Source organism: Pongo abelii, chromosome 18, assembly GCF_028885655.2.
Source record: "Pongo abelii isolate AG06213 chromosome 18, NHGRI_mPonAbe1-v2.0_pri, whole genome shotgun sequence".
NCBI lineage: Eukaryota > Metazoa > Chordata > Mammalia > Primates > Hominidae > Pongo > Pongo abelii.
The window spans coordinates 48,842,665-48,859,232 of record NC_072003.2 but is presented as its reverse complement, the minus strand read 5'-3'; the positions used below and the strand labels follow the sequence as shown (position 1 = coordinate 48,859,232).

General features: G+C 51.7%; 1 protein-coding gene across 16 annotated transcripts in view; it reads left to right on the top strand.

The window, feature by feature from the left end:
• Nucleotides 1-16,568, top strand: part of ZNF423 (zinc finger protein 423) — a 371,381-nt gene that overhangs the window by 224,321 nt on the left and 130,492 nt on the right. For all 16 annotated transcript variants that reach the window (XM_054533877.1, XM_024234050.2, XM_024234051.3 and 13 more), the window contains one exon: nt 8,374-8,458. In XM_054533877.1, the coding sequence (XP_054389852.1) occupies nt 8,374-8,458 (85 nt within the window). The remainder of the gene's footprint in view (nt 1-8,373; nt 8,459-16,568) is intronic.

Here is a 16,568-nt window from a genome sequence, read left to right as displayed (position 1 = left end):
CTTTTGACAGTTCATAGAGATCACAGATGCACAAGGGGCCAAGAGCCCGGCACTCATGGCTCAGTGGTGCTGGCTGTCATCACCAGCTAGTACTCTTATCACCAGCAGCATCATTTCAGTTAGTGCAGTTGCTGGTATGTGGAAGGCCCTTCGACGTGGTTTCGATTGTTCTTATTGTTAATGACTGATTGATTCGTTCATCAAATTTTCCCTGAGTACCCATTATGTTTGGAGGTGCCTGGGAGCCAAGGAGAACCAGAAATGGACCCCGACTTGGAACTTGTGGACCAGAGGGAGCCACAGGCCTATGATAAGTGGCTTTCAATGAGCTGGGGAGAAGTCTAGGCTATGGATGGGCCCACACGGGCCTTGGGTACAGGGGCTGAGGGGCACCCAGTGGTGGGCCTGGAGTCTGTGTGGCCCTTGGGTGTCAGACAGCACAGGCCTGGGGTTCCCATTGAGTCGGTGTTGTCTGTTTCCAGACCGAGGAGGTGCCAGGCGGATCTTGGGAGTATCTTTCCCTTGAGGACCGCTGCTGGCACCATTCGCAGGGAGGCAGGATTTGGGGAAGGGCCATCTGCCATGCACGCCTGCTGGGACACAGGGGTGTTTGCTGAGGGTGTTTTTCCTGGGACCCTGTGAGTTTGAGGGGGTGAGGAGGGCAGAGGGGGAGAGAAGAGGGCCAGAGAGAGTGAAGGGAGGACCCCACAGTGGAAGGGGCCTCAGTGTCTGCTGACCCTGCCTTCTGATGTTACACACAGGCCCACGGGAGCCCAGAGGGCCAGGGGACCCGTCTGTGGATATCTTCCTGAAGACAGGAGAACTTGAATGAAAATAGTGAGGCCGGGCGCTGTGGCTCATACCTATAGGCCCAGCACTTTTTGAGCCTGGAAGATAAAGGCTGCAGTTAGCTGTGATCACACCATTGCATTCCAGCCTGGGTGGCAGAGTGGGACCCTGTCTCTTTAAAAAAAAAAAAAAAAAAAAAAGCCAGGCGTGGTGGCTGAGGCAGGTGGATCACGAAGTCAGGAGATTGAGACCATCCTGGCCAACATGGTGAAACCCCATCTGTACTAAAAATACAAAAAAATTAGGTGGGCATAGTGGCACACACCTGTAGTAGTCCCAGATACTCAGGAGGCTGAGGCAGGAGAATTGCTTGAACCCACGAGGCAGAGGTTGCAGTGAGCCAAGGTCACACCACTGCATCCTAGCCTGGGTGATAGAGACTCCATCTCAAAAAAAAAAAAAAAAAAAAGAAAAGAAAGAAAGAAAGAAATAAAGAAAAAGAAAAAGAAACAGAGCTGCATGTCTGGCTGGGGCCTGGGGTCTCTCCTCAAAGTCCTGTCGGGAGTGGAGAGCTCCTTTTAGGGGCTATAGCAATACCCCACCCTCTCAGGGCCCTTTGTCTGAGCCAGGGTTCTAAACAGGACCCCAGGAGGATCCCCTCCGGGGTCTGAGCATGGGCACTGGTTTCTGCTGCCCCGCTCTGTCCCCCTCAGCCTTTCTAGGGGGGCATAGGTGCTCTCAGGGAATGTTTTGGTCCTGGAGTCACGTGGCCTGGGTTAAAATCTTCTTTCAGGACCCAGCGGTAATTTGACCTCTCTGGGCCTCTGTGTTCCACTACGAAGCCAGAGGCAGTGGCAGTGGTAATGAACAGTGATAGTAATGGAATAGTAATAGAGTCTCGCCTGGGCTGACATCTCTGCATCCAGGGAGAAACTGGGGGGCCTCTCTGGTTTTTTAACCATTATCTGCTCTGATTGGTCACTGCCTGTTCCCCATCATTTGTGAACCATTGTGACTATTTCTCATGCTGACCTCAGCGTTTTGCTCTGAGGATTAAATGTGTAAATTAAGTGCCAAGCACATAGTAAATGTCGCTGACATTTTTCCCTTTTACAATAGCAATCCACACTCGTTGAGGAGGAAGGACTTGCCAAGCACTTTCTATTTAATCCTTACAATATTTCATGTTGTAAGTGAGGAAACTGAGGCATAGCATAATGAGGTTGCTTGCCTCAAGCCCCCAGCTTTCGAGAGCTGAAAGGAGACTTAAACCCAGGCAGGCAGCATCTGCACCACAGCCCCTGGTCTTGACCAACAGTCCACCCAGTAGCTCTGGACCGCATCCTGGCTGCAAGAAGGGAAAGGCCAGCTGGGGTGGGGTCCCGGGTGGTCATAGCTGTGCTCAGGCTATGTGGCAGTGCAGCTGGGCTGGGTCACTGTGCCCGCTTCTCCTGGGTGCCCCTCAACCCGGATCACCCTTCCCTTTCTGGCACTGCCCACTATGGTGCTGGGTTTTCTGATGGCCAGGGAGCTGTTTCTAGAGCCTCCAAAGCCTTGGGCTGTGTGAGCCTCCCTGGAGTGCTCTGCATCCAGCATCAAGCACCACTTTGTGAAAGCCCCTACTATGTGAGTGGTGCTCTGCTGGGCACCAACTTTTATGTCATCTCTGTAGCAACAATCCAGGAACCTTGCTGTGGCCTGTGTTTTGGCGAAGAAGGGCTCCAGCTCAGAAAGGTGATGCCGTATACCCAAGGATGCACAGCTGTGCACGGCTGTGCAGGGACTGAAACTCAAGGGGACCGTGTTTCCTGGGGGCCCCCAGGCTTTCCTCTCCCTGCCTTCGGGCCTTGTGTGAGCAGGGAAGCGCTGAAAATCATGGCCCTGCCTGCCTAGAGGCCTGGGGAGATGGGCCGTTGCAGAACAAAGCCCAGGTACCTCCCCAGCCAAGGCAGCATTCTCTGGGGCCTTGCCCCCTGCGTGGGCACACCTGGGGGCAGGGACCCAGATGTCAGTTAGCCCACCCTTTCCCTCCCTGAGGACCCACTCATGTAAGAACAGACTCTGGGGGTTTCACAGGGGCTTGGGGGCTGGCAGGCTGGGACCCTCGGGAGTGTATCCATAGCAACCAGCTCTCAGAGGACTGGGTTCCTGTGGGGCCGAGGCTGCTGTCGGCTGGAGCATGAAGCATTGAAGTTCCACCTCCCCCTCTGTTTATGGGTAATGACAACATCACCCCAACTCGAGACCAGCACGGGCAGACCCTGGCCGTCCATTGATCCCACAGATCCCCACGGTGCCTTTCTCTGCTGGGTAGGGCAAGCCAGGTGTTCTCATACCCATTTTACAGCCAAGTAAACAGATATCAAGGTTAGAGGGCCTATCCAGATCCCACTAGCTTTCTGTCACCTAGACCAGGCCTGGCAGGAGATCTGGGACATGGAGCTGAGAATGGCAGCTCAGACAGTGGGCATCGAATTCCAGTTCTCCTACTCACCAGCAAGAGGCTCTGACCAAGTGATGCAGCCTCTTGAAACTCCACTTACCCCATCCCTAGGGTGGAGCTTGCAGAGGGTTTGTGAGTATTTAGCAAAAATGCTGCCCACACATGGCAGGTGCTCAGTGAACATTGGCAGTGCTCACGATCACGGAAATATAGCAGCTCTGGCTGGCTTTTCCTTCTCTCCTTCCTGTCTTGAAGGGCCCGGCCATTTCTTCCCTGCCCTCCGTCTCCTGTCTCCGCCATTCTCGAGTGTGTTTTCTTCCTGCCCGGGGCCCCCCTCTGCAGTTGCTCGGGGCTGTGCTGGGGGAGGCAGCCCTGGCCACAGGCCCTGGAACTCAGCTCTAGTTCTCCTGGGCTGGGCCCCAGGGAAGGGGCTTATGGCAGGGGAGGTGCTTTGAGTGCCAAGTTCTGTCTTTCTGTAATTATGTCTCCTAGCGGGGGCTGAAGCTCCGGGAGGAAGGGGTCTCCAGGGGGGTTGAGACCGGGGACAGACCAGGAATAGATGTTGGGGTGAGGACTGGAGTCCAGCCATGCTTGGAGGGTTTGGGGGCTGGTGAGCCTGTGTGTGTATGTGCCTATGTGTGAGTGCACATGTGTGCACTTATGAGTCTACATGTGTGTACATGAGGGTGTGTGGTACGTGTGGGGATGGGTCTGTGTGTATACTTGTGTCAGAAGCTGCATGCATGTCTGTGGGCGTATTTGGGAGTACCGGTGTGTGTACTGGGGTTGTGGTGAGTGAGCTGAAGGCAGGGTCTCTGGATGAGTGTGGACATGCCCATCTGTGTGGCCTTGTTCACCCATGTGAATGGCCCTGCTTCTCTGGGGGTTGCACATATGTATCTGTGTTACAGGTTGCTGTGTGTAGGGGTTGTGGGTGTGTCTGTGAAGGTCTTGTGTGTTGCTGGTGAGTTGGGGTGAGGGTGAGCATGTGAATGCACATGTGTGCTTGCACATCTGTGTGTGTGTCTTGTGTGTATGTGAGGGGTCAGCCCTTCCCCCGGCCCCTCCCTTGGGAACCCTCTGAACCCTATGAAACCCAGTGCCCCACCGGGGGGGCTCAGTTATTGGGCAGTGTTCTTCCTGTTACCAAGGGGTGGCAGAGAGGCATTTGAGGGCAGCCTGTTTTCCTGCCCAAGCCCCTGGGGATGTATTTTCCAAGCACAGTGAGCTCCCTTTATTCACCTGCTCCTGAGAAGATCAACCAAGTCACTGTGATCATGGACTGTTCCCTGCACGCCTCTGGACCAGCCATGGCTGCAGCCTCCAGAGACTTGCACCCAAGCAAATTGCCATCCTTGGAGGGGGGACGTGGTCTTCTTCCCACAGCCATCGCTGCGGTTGGTACCAACCCCTTCATCCCACCCACCCACCTACAGGCCTGGGCGGTTGTCATCCAGCAGGCCTCCCATGGGCTTCCTTGTGATGAAGCTTCCCTTCCTGGGGTGTGCTTCATTCATTAATTCACTCATTCCATTCATTCGTTCATTCATTCAACTACCAAAGGCTCTTTCACTTTGCCAAGCAGAGTAGGTGGGGGCACATGTGAGACAGAAGGGATGGTTTTGATGCTGGAGACACCCGAGGTGGTTCCTCTCCATGACCATGGCCCTGGAGTTGACCTGAGATGAGTACTCTGGGCTGCATCTCCTGAGAAGACCTCAGGCCCTGTAGTCTCCTTGTGGCCTGGACGTCTTCCTTTGTCTGTGGCAAGGCTGGACTCCCCAGCCCTGTCTTTCTCTCCACCCTGCCCCCGACTTACCTAGCTCTTCCCAGGGCCTTTCCATGCAGAGTGCCTGTGTCTGGGTCCCAGGCTGTGGCCTGTACTCAGGACACAGCGAACCCCCCAGGTCTTCTGAAACGCTGTGGGAAAGGCCCCTGGTTTTGTCAGAGCGGGTCCCGGAGCCTGACGCATCCAGCATCAGCTTTTCCAGTTTTTTCTTCATTCATTCATTTGTTCAAGAAGCATTTTCTTAGCACCAATAATAATCGTAATAAAAGTTAAATAATTATTATGCACTGACTCTAGGTCAGGCCTGTGCTAGGGTGGTGTGGGTCCAGGACACTGAAGTCATCTTTGGTTCTCTTTGTCACTTCTGCATGAATAGACTCCTCTGCATATGTTATTCTGCAACTTTATGTGTTCAGCAAACGCTTGTTAAGCCCTTCATGTGCTGCCTCAAAGGCAGACAAAACACATTCCTGGCTCTCTGGGTGCTCATGGTGCAAGAGGGGAGCAGATGAGCCAATCTACCATGACACAACAATGTATTAATTACCCAGGGTCCTTTAGCATAAGTTCAGGGGTGTGGAGGGGGTCCTGGACCCATTCTGGGTGAAAAGAGAAGGCTTCTCAGAAGAGATGACATTTGAATTGAGTCAAGGATGGAGGGGGTGTTGCACATAGAGGAACCAGCACAGGCAAAGGCCTGTAGTTACTTAGGGAACTGTGGGTGTGGTTGGAAAGAGGGAAATAGGAACAGAGAACAGGTAGGATAAAATAGAAATTAATTCAAAAGATGGTGGGATTTAAAATCAACCATATTGACAATTACACTAAGTATAAATGGAGTTGAAATTTCAATCAAAAGGTAGAGACTGTCAGATTAGATGCAAAGAAAAAGCAAGACTCAATTGAATGCTATCTACAGGGCCTGGACTATAAATATAAAGACACAGATAGGTTAAAAGTAAAAGGAAAGAAAAGTGTGCACCATGCAAGAACTCATCATAACATTTCAGAATGATAAAGAGGGAGGTGGGAGCTGAGATGGTTAAGCTCCCTGGTGGTTCATCTGGCTGCATAGTTGAGGGTTGGGCCTGGGACCTCGGCCAAGAAGTGTGAAGTCCTGCTCCCTTTTCCAGAAGTAAGAGAAGTACTCTCATCCCAGGAACCAAAGTGGTCTTCAAAAAACTTGGATATTTTGATTCCCAATACCACCCCTCTTTCTTCAAAAAACCCCACAGCCACAGTCCTTCCCTCAGATGGGCAACACCACCTGTGTCCCTGGGGTGTTTCAGACCATCTGGGATTAGTTGTGTGAGTGAGGTTCACTCTTTGGAACAACTCTTCAAGAAGCTTTGAAGCTTCTCATCTCAGTTTTTCTGCCCTCAGCTCCCACAGGCAGGTGGTACTAGCCCCTCTGTGTGGAAACCAGCTGTAGGAACTCTTGGGGTCATTTGTGCTTAGGGCAGATGAGGAGTTCCTTAGCCACCCTTGAACACCAGAGTTGGCAGGAACAGTGTCCCCTGCTCAGCCACATGGTTATTAGGGTGAGTAAATGGATGAGAAGGTTATTGGATAGGTAGAAAGTTAGATAGATGGATGGATGGATGGATGGATGGATGGATGGACGGATGGATGGATATGTGTATAGATGGACGAAGGGGTAGACAGACAATAGGTAGGTGGATGGATGGATAGACTGATGGGTGAATAGATGGGTGGATGGGTGGGTGTATGCGTGGATGGGTGGATGTGTATGTGGATGAATGGGTAGACGGGTGGGTGTGTATGTAGATGGATGGGTGGGTAGATAGAGGATGGATGGATGGGTAGATGGAAGATGGATGAATGGGTAGATGGGTATGTGTGTTTGTAGATGTGTGGATGGGGAGATGGATGGGTAGATAGAGTATGGGTGGATGGGTGTGTGAGTATGTAGATAAATGGGTGGGTAGATGGAGGATGGATGGATGGGTGGATGGGTGGGTATTATGTAGATGGATGGATGGGTAGATGGAGGATGGATGGATGGTTGGAGTAGATGGATAGATGGGTAGATGGAGGGTGGATGGATAGGTGGATGGGTGGGTATGTATATAGATGAATGGATGGATAGATGGAGGATGGATGGGTGGGTATGTATGTAGATGGATGGATAGGTAGATGGAGGATGGATGGATGGGTGGAGTAGACGGATGGATGGGTAGATGGAGGATGGATGGGTGGATGGATGGATGGATGGATGGGTGGATGGGTGTGTATGTAAATGGATGACTGGGTAGATGGGTGGGTATGTATGTAGATGGGTGGATGGGTGGGTGGGTGTTTATGTAGATGGATGGGTGGGTAGATAGAAGATGGATGGATGGATGGATGGATGGGTAGATGGGTATGTGTGTGTGTAGATGTATGGATGGGGAGGTGGATGGGTAGATGGAGTATGGGTGGATGGGTGAGTGAATATAGATAAATGGATGGGTAGATGGAGGATGGATGGATGGGTGGAATAGATGGATGGATGGGTAGATGGAGGATGGATTGATGGGTGGATGGGTGGGTATGTATATAGACAGATGGATGGGTGGATGGAGGATGGATGGGTAGATGGAGGATGGATGGATGGGTGGGTATGTATGTAGATGGATGGATGGGTAGATGGAGGATGGATGGGTGGGTATGTATGTAGATGGATGGATGGGTAGATGGAGGATGGATGGATGGGTGGAGTAGATGGATGGAAGGATAGATGAAAAATGGATTGATGGGTAGATGGAGGATGGATGGATGGGTGGATAGGTGAGTGTGTATGTAGATGGATGGATGGGCAGATGGAGGATGGATGGATGGGTCTATTGGTGGGTGTGTATGTAGATGGATGGATGGGTATATGGATGGATGGGTAGATGGAGGATGGATGGTAGATGGATAGATGAATGGGTGGATGGATGGGCGTGTATGTAAATGGATGAATGGGTAGACGGGTGATTGTGTATGTAGATGGGTGGATGGGTAGATGGAGGATGGATGGGTGGATGTTTGGATGGATGGGGGCATGGGTAGATGGATTTGCCCTTCTAAGCAAGGAGGCCTCCCCTCAGCTCCCTTAAAGCTTCACCTTGAGACTGGAGTTTTCCCAGATCTAGCAGAGAAGCAGCTCCCTTGGAATGTAGCTTCATGCCCCTTCCTCAGTCTGGTAGAGCTGGATTTAGAGGAAGGTGGAAAGAGAATGGCCTGGGGAGACCTAGGAGGGGACTGGAACCATTCTGGAAAGTCTTGACCCAGGCCCCCTAGGAACTTTTGCTTTCTCCTTTTTCTACCTCCTGCCTCTCTAAATCTTTTATTTTTGGTTTCCAAACAGAAAAAGACATACCAGTGCATCAAGTGCCAGATGACCTTCGAGAACGAGAGAGAGATCCAAATCCACGTTGCCAACCACATGATTGGTAAGAGAGCATTTCCTCCCAGCCATGCTGGAGCTACTCTTTGGGGTTTTAAATTTGCGGTTCCAATCATCATTTTACTGGCTTTTAGGCCAAAGGACAGAGTCACTGCTGCTGTTTCTGAGACATTGCACATGGGAGTGAAAATGTCAGAATGGGGGCCCTTTCTCCATCTGAGCCTTCTTGTCGCAGCTCCACTCACATTGCAATCAAACTTTTGACAATCTCTTCCATTTTCCAGCATAAATTTCCCTCCGTTTCTGAAACAAAGTGCTTTCCAGTTGTCAAGCACTCAGGAGCAATTATGCTTCAATTTTGTGTGTCATGACATTGAATAGATTTAACTGCTCATATTTCCCTACTCAACATGGTGAATTCCTCAGGCACACTGTCAAAACAGAACGCTTACAAAGTTATTTCAGTACTTTTCCCATTCCTCTTCAAGTGGTTTTGGACTTTGGAAAATTCAGCCTCTCTAGAAGGGCAGCTTGCAAAGTTCTATGGAGTTCACACACTTGGCACAAGAGACCCGGGAAGCTGTGAAGTCCCCTCTACCTTGGATGGGTGGATGTGGTCTCCTTGGCAGCTAGGGGTGCCCTCATTGTAGGAGAGGGCACAGCTGGATGTTCTGATGTTCTGATGGGCATGGAGGTTCTAAGGGAAGGGGCTGGCCTGGGATGGGCTGGGGCCTGGGAGAGCTTCAAGAAGCCTGGTACCCTGGGTCTTTGTTGGACATGTGATCACTTTCTCCAAGACTCTAGTCTGAGCAGTAAAGTTGCAGTCGTGGGTTGAACTTAATCTTTTTGTTAATTTTTAATTTTAGACGGAGCCTCACTCTGTCGCCCAGGCTGGAGTGCAGTGGTGCAATCTTTGCTCACTGCAACCTCTGCCGCCCAGGTTTAAGCGATTCTCCTGCCTCAGCCTCCCAAGTAGCTGGGATTACAGGCACCTGCCACTGCGCCCGGCTAATTTTTCACCATCTTGGTCAGGCTGGTCTTGAACTCCTGATCTCGTGATCCACCCGCCTCGGCCTCCCAAAGTGCTGGGATTATAGGCGTGAGCCACCACGCCTGGCCTGAACTTCATCTTTACTTCATCTCTGTTTTTCTTCTTCTAGCATCTTTTCATTGTTGTCTTAACAGCTATGCCATCGGAGTACTGGTTTACAAAACCCTTTACTGCGTACATTTAGAAAACCTCTCATAAGTGAGCAGCTTAATGAATTTTCATGAACTAAACACACTTGTGTAACCCACACACAGATCAAGAAACAGACTATTTCCAGCATTTCAGAAGCTTACCTCTTGGGCTCCTTCAGGCCCTCCGTTACCACCAACAGGTCATCATGATGCCGATGTCTAATAATATTGGTTGGTTTTGCCTGATTTCTACTTTATGGAAATGGAATCACAGTTTCTACTCGTTTGCACCTGACATCTTTCACTTTTCACATTATTGCCTCTAGTTGGAGATCATGCCTCTCACTGGTGTATAATAATCTGTCACGGGAGCATGCCAACCACCCTTTATCTGTTTGATTCTTGATGGGCCCATTCTGAAATAGTGCTGGCACATTCATGGACATGTCTTCTTTTGTTTTGGTTTGGTTTGATTTTTTTTGAGACAGAGTCTCACTCTGTCACCCAGGCTGGAGTGCAGTGGCACGATCTCTGCTCACTGCAACCTCCGCCTCCCGGGTTCAAGCGATTCTCCTGCCTCAGCCTCCCAGGCAGCTGGGACTACAGGCATGCAGCATCGCCCCTGGCTAATTTTTTTGTATTTTTAGTAGAGACAGGGTTTCGCTATGTTGGCCAGGCTGGTCTCAAACTCTTGACCTCAAGTGATCTGCCCATCTCAGCTTCCTGAATTTCTGGGATTACAGGCATGAGTCACCGCACCTGGCCCCATGTACATATCTACTGATGAACATATGTATGTGATTTTATTGTGATTATAGGAATATATAGATATTATATTTTGTGTTTATATATAATACATTATACACTGTTATATACTATATTCTTTGTATGTGTAAATATGTATATAAAATGGGAATATAGGATTTGGATGGACTTGCTGAGTCACAGGTTAAATGATGTTCACCTTTAGTAAATGCTGACAAATACATTTCTGAAGTGGTTATATGGACTTACGCCCCCACCAGTGGTGTATGAGAGTTGCAGTTTGCTCCACATTTGTACAGCCATCAAGGTTTTCATTGCAAAGGCCCTTCTTTAGTGAAGGTGCTCTCAGGGCAGGTATGGGTCCCCTGGTCCCTGCCTAGCCACAGCATTGGCCATGCTTATGCCCAGCATCCCAGTCCCGCTGACCCCCAACCTATCTGACAGCCTCTGCCCCCAGTGCCTTGGAGCCAGTCTCCTGCAGCCACTGACTCCCAATCGTGTGTGTGGTGGGGCTCACCTGGTGGAGAGTGGGGAGGAGGGGCCCAGGAAGAGCAGGTGGGGGCCCTGGGAGCTTGGCCTGACAGGGAGATTGGTGGCTTCTTAATTTCTACGTCTGAAAGCCACCTGCTGAAGGATAAGAAGGAGCACTCCCCTGTCAGTCACTGGCTGCTGAAAGTCCTTTCATGGAGTGTCAGGGAGGTGAAGATGAAGATATCTAAAAATGTTTGCTTTTGTAGCAGGTGTTAATGCGCATTCCTGTTTGTAAGCATGAAGGGCACAAGCCTGGCTAATTGGACCACAGTGATTTCTGAGGTGTTTCTGCCTCCTCCCTCCTCTCTCCCACCTTGCCTTTAGTGCAGAGCCTAGAAGCTATGTGTCCTCAAGTGCAAGGCGAGGGGGTTGCTCTTAACTAGAGTTGTGGGAAACACAAAAGGAGGGTATGAGGGGCATTTGGGCCTGTGTGTGAGCTGTGGGCCGGGCTTCTGAGGGAAGGCACCTTGGCTGGGGGGCTGGATGGGTCCCCTTGCCCATTCCTGCCCTGCAGCACTGTCAGCTGACCTGGAGCCCAGGAACGTGGGAGTCGGAGGCCTGGGGAGCAGGCAGCAGGGAGTGGTTGGTTGGTCCCCGAGCGCAGATTCCAGTTCACTGTGGCATGGAACCCTGGGTGAGCCAGACCTCTGGTGGCTGGGCAGTCCCTCTCGCTCTAACCTGCACTTGCTACCTGCCTGCCCTCCCCGAGCCTCATCAACCCAGTCTACCAGAGGACCTTGACTGAGCACCTATGGCATGTTGAGAGTTGCAGCGGTCTCTGTGGGTGATGGGAGTACAGGGGACGTGGTCTCTGCCTCAGAGATCATCCCATAGAAGACACTGCACATAGCATGCAGCAAAGAGGTCACATTGAATAAGTATGCTAACAGCTGCTACTGACTCAGCCTTTCTACGTGCCAGGCACTTTACATGGGCACTAGTTCCCCATCTGACAGATGAGGAACCCGGGGCTTAGAGAGGTTACGTGACTTACCCAAGTCCTTCCAGCCTGAGTAATGGAGGCAGGGTCTGAACCACAGCTAGGGTCCCTCCATTGTGTTTGGAGCCCCTGCCAGGGCCTGTGGTGGGAGAGACCTCAGGGTTCCCTGTCCAGGGGAAGGCTGATGGGCATGCAGGTAAGTGCAGTGCAGTGGTGTGGGTGCTCCCAGAACAGGGCCCTCTGGGCGTTGAAGGATGAAGAGTGGGGACGTTGCCTTCGGAGGGATGGTTGAACATCAGGAGGAGGCTCTGGAACAGTGTTGCTGCCAGGCTGCAAGGGTGGTGAGCCACTGCCTATAGCAGGATGGGGGGTGAGCAGAGCAGGTGAGTCTGGGTGGGCTGTAGGTGCTTGGCCTGGCCGAGATTGAGGCATTGTGGGGAGTGAGAATGGGGAGGGGTTTGGGGTGAGCCACGGAGCACCTCTGATACCAAGTGGAGGGGTTTGGGTTTGTCCTTCACCCCGTAGGCCAGGGTACAACTTTGGGGGCCCCTTGGCTATGATTTACTAGGCTTCTCTTGAAAAACCACAAGAGGTGGCAGCCAGGGCTTCACATTCCCGCAATCATCATTCCCACCTGGCGTGACTTAGCAGCAGCAGCAGCAGTTTCCTGTAGGCAAGGCATGCATTCCCAGGCATCATGGTCTTGCTCATTTAAGTCTCCAGCCTCTGGTCCCTGTGGGTACCTGAGTTTAAACCTTGGACTTAAGCGCTAAGGAGCCATTGAAGGTTTTGGAGCAGGGTATATCCTGGCCTGAGCCTTAGGAAGATGAATCTGGCTGCGGTGTTGAGAAGGAACCAGTTGGGAAGAGAACGAAGACCCACCTGCTGTGGTCCTGCGGTGAGTGAACAGGGCAGGGGGAGAAGTTGATGGAACTTAGATGTGGCTTGTGCTGTGATTCTGGCCGGCCCTGGTGGCTTGGGAAGGTTGCTAGGGAAATGGTGAGAGGCAGGCACAGCAGGCCTGGTTTGGGGCTGGCTCTGCAATCCCAGTAAATCTGTTGGGGCCCAGTGTCCCTGTGGATGGCTTCTCCTGCTAAATGGTCCGGGCCCAGAGTGGCTGCCCTGCCGCTGACGGGGGTAAAAGTCCCCCTTAGTGGCACCAGGGGGACTTGGTGGGTAGAAGTGGCCCTGTTCAGCTCTGCAGCCTTCTCATAAACTCAGGGCACTTGGGGGTCTGAGGCAGGCCTCCCCTGGGACCCGGGCTGCTGGAGAGCTCCCCTGAGGGCGCGGTAAACCGGCCTTTTTATAGCGGGGGCCTCTGCATGGCTCTGCAGCCCAGAGACCCTGGGAGTTACGATGACTCAGGGACATGTCTCCTTGGAAACATTTTCCCAGCACCCCTCTCCTGGCTGCTGCTTGGAGGGGAGTGATTTGGATCTGATAGAAAGGTGAGGGTCTTTGGAAACCTTTCAACAGCAGGGTCTCCTTTGAAATCCCCCCTCCCCATGGAGAATGAGGCCCCTTCCCTGGGACTCCCCCAGCTTTTGAAATGGCTTTGACACTTCCTCCCCCAGAAGGCACATGAAAAACTTGGAGCAGCCCAGAGCTCTGTGCTGTGGCCTCCTGCCGGGGTGACCCGGCTCTGCCCAGTCGCCCTTTCCCCACCTCCCCTTCACCCCCTCCGAGGACTCTGGGAGGATGGCTCCCACCTCTGCCGCTCCAGGAAATGGCTCTGCAGGAGGCCCCTGCCTTGGGCTCCCCGGGGGGGCTGCTGAAGGAGAGAGAAGGAGGCTTATAGGGGGCCTGGCCCAGAGGAAGCTGGCCCCCCACGGCTGGGAAGGGAGGAGCAGTGGGTCTGCCCACATGTGTTGAACATATATGTACAATGTATGTACACTGCCCTCCTGGGGCACATGGCACCTCACCCTGGGGGGCAGGGCCTGAGTCTAGAGACCCCCCAGGAAGCCGATTTGCTGGAGAGGCCTTACTTTTAGTTTGTTTTGGGTGGTGATGGCTGGATAAGGGGTCTGAGAACTTGTCCTTGAGATAACAAACTTGCCATGACCCAGGTTGGCCCCAAGGGAGTGACTCAGCCTCTGGGCCCCTGGACATCTTCACGCAGGGCCTCACGGGCCCCTTGGGGGAGCCCCAGGGAGGGTCAGGGCTGGGAAGGGATGGTCCTCAGGGAATCTTGTCAGGAACGCTTGCCCTTGCTGTCCTTGGAAAGTGGCTGCGGACTCTCTGGCGGGCAGCCAGGCCAGAGCCAGGCCTGTCCCGGTGGGGCATTAGTCATTCCGGAGGCCTGCTTTTCATGCTCATGCCGGCCCTTTCCCTGGGTGCCTTCAAGGGCTGGGCTCTGCTGTCAGGGGCAAATAAATGGGGGAGGAAGTGGGTGTTTGGAAAATCAACCCCTCCTGCCTCCTGCCCAGGCCCTTAAAGTGTCCCCAGTGCCAGCTTCTGTCCTTGTGTGTCCTCTCGTCCCCAGCCCTCCCCGTCACTGTGGCAGGACTGTCCCTGGCCCACCTGGAGGGAGGAGTGTGTTTTGTGTCTGTGTGTGTATGTGTATGTGTGTGTGTATGTGTGTGTTGTGTGTGTGTGTGTGTAAAAGAAAGAGGGAGAGAGGGAGACAGACAGAGAGAGGGTTTTTCTACCTTACAAGTCTTTATGAAGCACATCCCTGGAGATACTTTCAAACCGCCTTGCAGAGTCAGGGCCCACTGTTCAAGCTGCCATTTGGACCCTGGCCCCGTGCTGAAGGCCCAGCCTGCAGCATTTTGGAGGGGAAGGAATCTCTGGTCCAAGGACAGTCTGGAGTGGAAGTCAGTGTCTCGCCTCAGCTCCAGGGAGATACAAAAAACTCAAATAGAACCACAGAAGAAAATCTCATGAACAGGAAAAGAAAAAGGGGTTCCTGTCTCCTTTCTGCTAGGATCACGTGTTGCTGAAGCGGGCTGTGTCAGGCTCTTCAATGGTGCTTTTGATTCAGGTAACACCAGACCCAAAACATCTGTGTAACCTTAGTATGTGATAAAAATGTCTCCCTCTCCCTCCAGAGATCATGTTTCAGGTTCTGGAACTGTTCTGTCAGAATAACAAGCCTGTACAGCAAGCCTATAATCCAATTCTTTTTTATTCTTTTTTTTTCCTTCCCAAACCCCCAAACTAGGGCGGTCACTTCCCCCTCAACAATCTTCCTGGGTGAGAGAACCAGCCCAAAGGACTTGGTTTCCCTGACTTTGAATCCATCCCATTGGTTCGTTTGAGGAAGCTGTTTAGGTCTATGGAGAATCCATCAGTTCTGAATTTTAAAATAGTGGAAATTTTCATTTCCTTGAGTTCCTTTTGTATGCATATGTGTTTGTTTGTTTGTTTGTTTTGGGGGAAGGCCTGTGTCATTGAGGTTTCTTCTAATAGTAACCTCATACCTTCATGTTCAGTAAACACTATTAAAATCTTCAGTGGGCTCTGCGAGGGGCCGCTAACCCAGCTCAGGAGATGGTAACCTGCAAGTTCAATGTAACATCACAAGTCTAAGATAAGGGAGCTCAGAGGACAGGCATGTTGCCCAATCTGGGTATTCCAGGAAAACTTCCTGGAAGAGGTTACACCTAATCAGGGTCTCAGAGTATAAGAAGTAAGGTGGGAGGGGAATTCCAGGCAAAGAAACTAGTACAAGGCAATTATAGAGAAAAGAGGTCCATGTAGTATGTAGGGACACTGTACACAATTCAGTACTGCAACAGAACAAACTGTGAGGCAGGAGGTAGGTGGATCACAGCAAAGGGGATGAGATAAAGTAGGTGAGAGAAGGTGAGGTTGTTGGATAGGAGGATATGGGCTGGAGAAACATTTAAGAGACAAAACCAGCAAGATTTGGCTATTGAGTGAACATGGGAGGGGGAGAAGTTAGGAAGACGCAAAGGTCTCAGGTGACCAGGTTTTGGGTGACAGGTGGCAGATGATACCATGCCAGAGGAAGAGCTCTTAGGGACTGGCAAAGAAGACAGTGATGCTAGCAGTGGTTCATGTAGCAGTCCATTCTCATGCTGTTGTAAGGATCTACCCGAGACTGGGTGATTTATAAAAGAAAAAGGTTTAATTGACTCACAGTTCCGCAGAGCTGGGGAGGCCTCAGGAAACTTACAATCATGGTGGAAGGGGAAGCAGGCACATCTTACATGGCAGCAGGAGAGAGAGAGGAGAAAGCAAAGGGGGAAGAGCACCTTATGAAACCATCAGATCTTGTGAGAACTCATTCATGAGAACAGCATTGGGGAAACCACCTCCATGATCCAATTACCTTCCTCCCTCCACACGTGGGGATTACAGGTCTCTCCCTCCACACATGGGGATTACAATTCGAGATGAAATTTGGGTGGGGACACAGAGCTAAACCGTATCAATCAGTACCATCTAATGAAGCTTACTCAGCACCAGGCCCTTCTTTCCATATCTGCAGGTGTTATCACACTTCGCCCTCACAACACCCTGTGAGACGTGCTGTCATTACTTCCTTTTATCCATGGGGAGTTGAGGTGTCATGTCCAATGTCACTAAGTTTCAGGGTAGGGACCTGAACTCAGCCAGTGTGACTCGGAGCCTGCGCCCTTAACCCCTGCACCTGAAGGCTTATCACGTTTGGTTGGCTTGAGTGTTTGTGATAATGTAGCCTCGCACAAGATACCCATGGAGATCTGAGTGTTGGTGTCTGGCCAGCAGGGCCGTCTGAGGAAGAGGA